At 41.8% G+C, this 3,633-nt stretch overlaps 1 protein-coding gene across 1 annotated transcript in view; it reads right to left on the bottom strand.

The window, feature by feature from the left end:
- T265_15771 (hypothetical protein) overlaps positions 1-3,633 on the bottom strand; it is a gene marked incomplete at both ends in the record, with an annotated part of 9,624 nt that overhangs the window by 1,478 nt on the left and 4,513 nt on the right. Inside the window, 3 exons of the mRNA XM_009179106.1 lie at positions 1,161-1,280; positions 1,664-1,778; positions 1,809-2,174. Coding sequence (XP_009177370.1) covers positions 1,161-1,280; positions 1,664-1,778; positions 1,809-2,174 — 601 coding nt within the window. The remainder of the gene's footprint in view (positions 1-1,160; positions 1,281-1,663; positions 1,779-1,808; positions 2,175-3,633) is intronic.

Genomic DNA, 3,633 nt, shown 5'->3' on the forward strand with positions numbered 1-3,633 from the left:
ACTCACTCACTCACTCACTCACTCACTCACTCACTCACTCACTAACTAACTAACTAACTAACTAACTAATTAATTAACTAACTAACTAATCAACTAACTGACTACCTAACTAACTGACTGACTAACTAACTAACTAACTAAGTAACTAATTACTAATCAACTAACTGACTACCTAACTAACTGACTGACCAACTATCTAACTAAGTAAGTAACTAATTAACTAATTAACTAACCAACTAACTATTACCTGAATAGTCTACCTGTCAACGTATGGGTTATATCCATTATGGGATTTAGCCTTGACATCAGCTGGGGTAGTGGGTTATCTAAAACAAAGCTGAGCTCCATTGGCCATGACCCCTAAACCACTAAAAAGAACATCGAGATGACGATTTTCTAATCTAACTTTAGCAAATATTCATTGTTGGAGCTGGGCGGCGTGCGTGTTATGCTGGATTCATTCGAAGATGGACCATATCTGTATCGCGCCAGCTTGCTGTGCTTGAGCTTTCCTTTGATCTTGGACAAGTGATCGCCGGATACTTGTTTTCTCCTGAAGGGCAGTCGAAATGTGGTACCGTTGTTAGGAAAAACCAAAAACTTAAATTATTACACTCCAACTTGTGTTCTGACCGTATCCGTGACTGGGCATAAAAAAATCAGTTTTGTGTGTTCAGACGCTACAATGGATGCCCTTTTGACACAGTGGACAAAATCACAAGAAATCCTTACAGCTTCCTTGTTTATGCAAGGGATTTGCGTGTAACGTGCTCCGCACCGGAATATTTTATCTGGTTAGTGTACTAAGATTCAAAAATTGGATAGATTCGTTGTAGACATATCAAAAGTAAACTATCACGCAAATGTACGTTGCCATTTCAGCTTTATTGCGGTGAGGCTTTAATCATTTATCGCGTTAACTGCAAGATGTTGGCACTGCAACTGATACCATCACCTTTCCTTAGGATGTTCAGCTGTCTTGTTGAATAAAAATGAAACTAAGCCCAGACGGATCATCTACCCTAACAATATTACTCTCTTTTGTGCCATGTGTACAAGTCTTGTCGTACGTAAAGTGGTCGTATCTTCCTAGTGTCACGTGTCCTTGTACCATCCCATTAAGCTGATTAATCAATAGGATCATTCGTTCGTAAACGTACCAGACGACAAGGACATCGGAACTGATTGACCAGCTGGTCCAATTTCAGCGCTTCAATTAGTTCAGGCTCATCCAGTGCTTCAGCAACATCCTTTTTATTCGCAAGTCTAACAGGACTAGTCTGTGAAATTCACGAGAAGACTTACAACAACACTGGCTTGCCGGACACCGAGGAGTGGCCAGAAGCTAAGTAAACTATCACGCAAATGTACGTTGCCATTTCAGCTTTATTGCGGTGAGGCTTTAATCATTTATCGCGTTAACTGCAAGATGTTGGCACTGCAACTGATACCATCACCTTTCCTTAGGATGTTCAGCTGTCTTGTTGAATAAAAATGAAACTAAGCCCAGACGGATCATCTACCCTAACAATATTACTCTCTTTTGTGCCATGTGTACAAGTCATTGTCGTACGTAAAGTGGTCGTATCTTCCTAGCGTCACGTGTCCTTGTACCATCCCATTAAGCTGATTAATCAATAGGATCATTCGTTCGTAAACGTACCAGACGACAAGGACATCGGAACTGATTGACCAGCTGGTCCAATTTCAGCGCTTCAATTAGTTCAGGCTCATCCAGTGCTTCAGCAACATCCTTTTTATTCGCAAGTCTAACAGGACTAGTCTGTGAAATTCACGAGAAGACTTACAACAACACTGGCTTGCCGGACACCGAGGAATGCGCCAGAAGCTTGGAAAGCACCCCACGGCATTCACTCAGACGTTCTGTATCACTAGAGTCCACGACAAATATTATCCCATGCACTTCGGCAAAATAGGTCTTCCATATATCTCGTATGGTACGGCCACCGCCCAGGTCGTATAGATTAACGTGGAACTTGCCAGTGGAAAATTCTATTCGATCAAATCCCACTGTCGGGGCAACCAAATCGCTGGAAACTTGACAGTTAGTGGGGTTTGATAATAACGGAGCGCGAGACTTACTGCCCTTGATGCTCCTGGTAGTTGTGGTCTTTCCAGCATTGTCCAATCCCAAAATGACAAGATAAATGTCTCTAAAGAGAAAGCAAAGTTTTTGGCAAGGGATAATAGCAGGCCAACTGACGGATAATTAAAGAATATAACGGTTGAGTGTATCCATTCCAAATTATCCTGTCAAGACAGCTGTATCATCCAGCTGATTGAATAACTAAGGTATTTTTCGAGAAACTTCCGGATAGCGTTCACTCTTGTGACCAACTGCAGCTTGCTATCAAATTTTCTTCTGCCTAGTTAAAAACATTATCTGGATTCACGAGTCCCTTTTTTCAGACTACAACGACCTCAAAGATTCCGAATGAAAAGAGTACCACTGATATTCAGTTACGTTCTATACCTGCAGCGTAAACAAATACACTGATTGACATTGCTGTGAAATACGAAGCTGCGCCGTTCATTGGTCTGAATTGCGATGAACCAATATTTCTTACGTCCAGCTATACTCATATAATGGTCGAAAACGAATAGAGAAACATAGAGTGAAAGAAATATAAACCGCAGATCTCACCATTGTAGCATTGTATTATTGACGACCCTGCCTCTGTGATATGCCTAAATACTCGTCGGTTGTCCCGGGATGGACTAACAGCTTAGGGTTTCAAATAAAATAAGGGACATTTATCTATTTATGGCGCAATTTCGGAATTGATCACAGCTATACAACTGGCGTTGGCTGAACACCCAAGACCGTCAGAAATGCTTCTTCAAGGCGCCCAAGCATTTATTATTGACGACCCTGCCTCTGTGATATGCCTAAATACTCGTCGGTTGTCCCGGGATGGACTAACAGCTTAGGGTTTCAAATAAAAGCTGTTTTTTCTCTGGCCTGGATGCTTCGGAACTTCTATACTGCGATTTTTGTGAAATCTGAGTGCCCCACTAGGTCTTCGGGTATGCTAAGAATGTGAACTTCCTGAAGACGCATCGAAATTAGAACGCATTTCTTTGCACAGTTAAATCTCAGATATGATGGAATTATCCAGGAAGCTGAAACGCGGAAACATTCTGGCTATTCCAAGATATGAACTCCGGATATCCCAAGCGATCGACTTAATGCTAAACAACCAGGCACTTGGCGTCCATGAACTGTAAGATCCTACAGGTAAACATGTTCAACGCTGTTGACTCACAAACACTTAATAAGATATTTGTAGATATAAAGTTTCCAAACAGAAGAAATATTTGGGAAATGGAAAGCGGTAAAACCGCGATCAAAAGGTTACGGATGGCCTAAAGAAAATTGAGGTGTGGTCAAGAGTTATGTGTGGCAAGCCAAAACAAATCAGTCTGCCGATACGCAGATTGCGACTAGTATTGGTAGTCATGGCGCGTCCAACAATGGTTATTCACAGACTGGGTGCACGTCTCAGGTTCACTTGAAACTCAACTATGCATACGTAGGCACCAAAATTCCCTGTAGACCTCGAAACCAATCTGCTGTTTCCGGTTCTTCCTAACTCGACATCTTGTCACCAA

This window comes from Opisthorchis viverrini, assembly GCF_000715545.1.
Source record: "Opisthorchis viverrini unplaced genomic scaffold opera_v5_881, whole genome shotgun sequence".
Taxonomy (NCBI): domain Eukaryota; kingdom Metazoa; phylum Platyhelminthes; class Trematoda; order Opisthorchiida; family Opisthorchiidae; genus Opisthorchis; species Opisthorchis viverrini.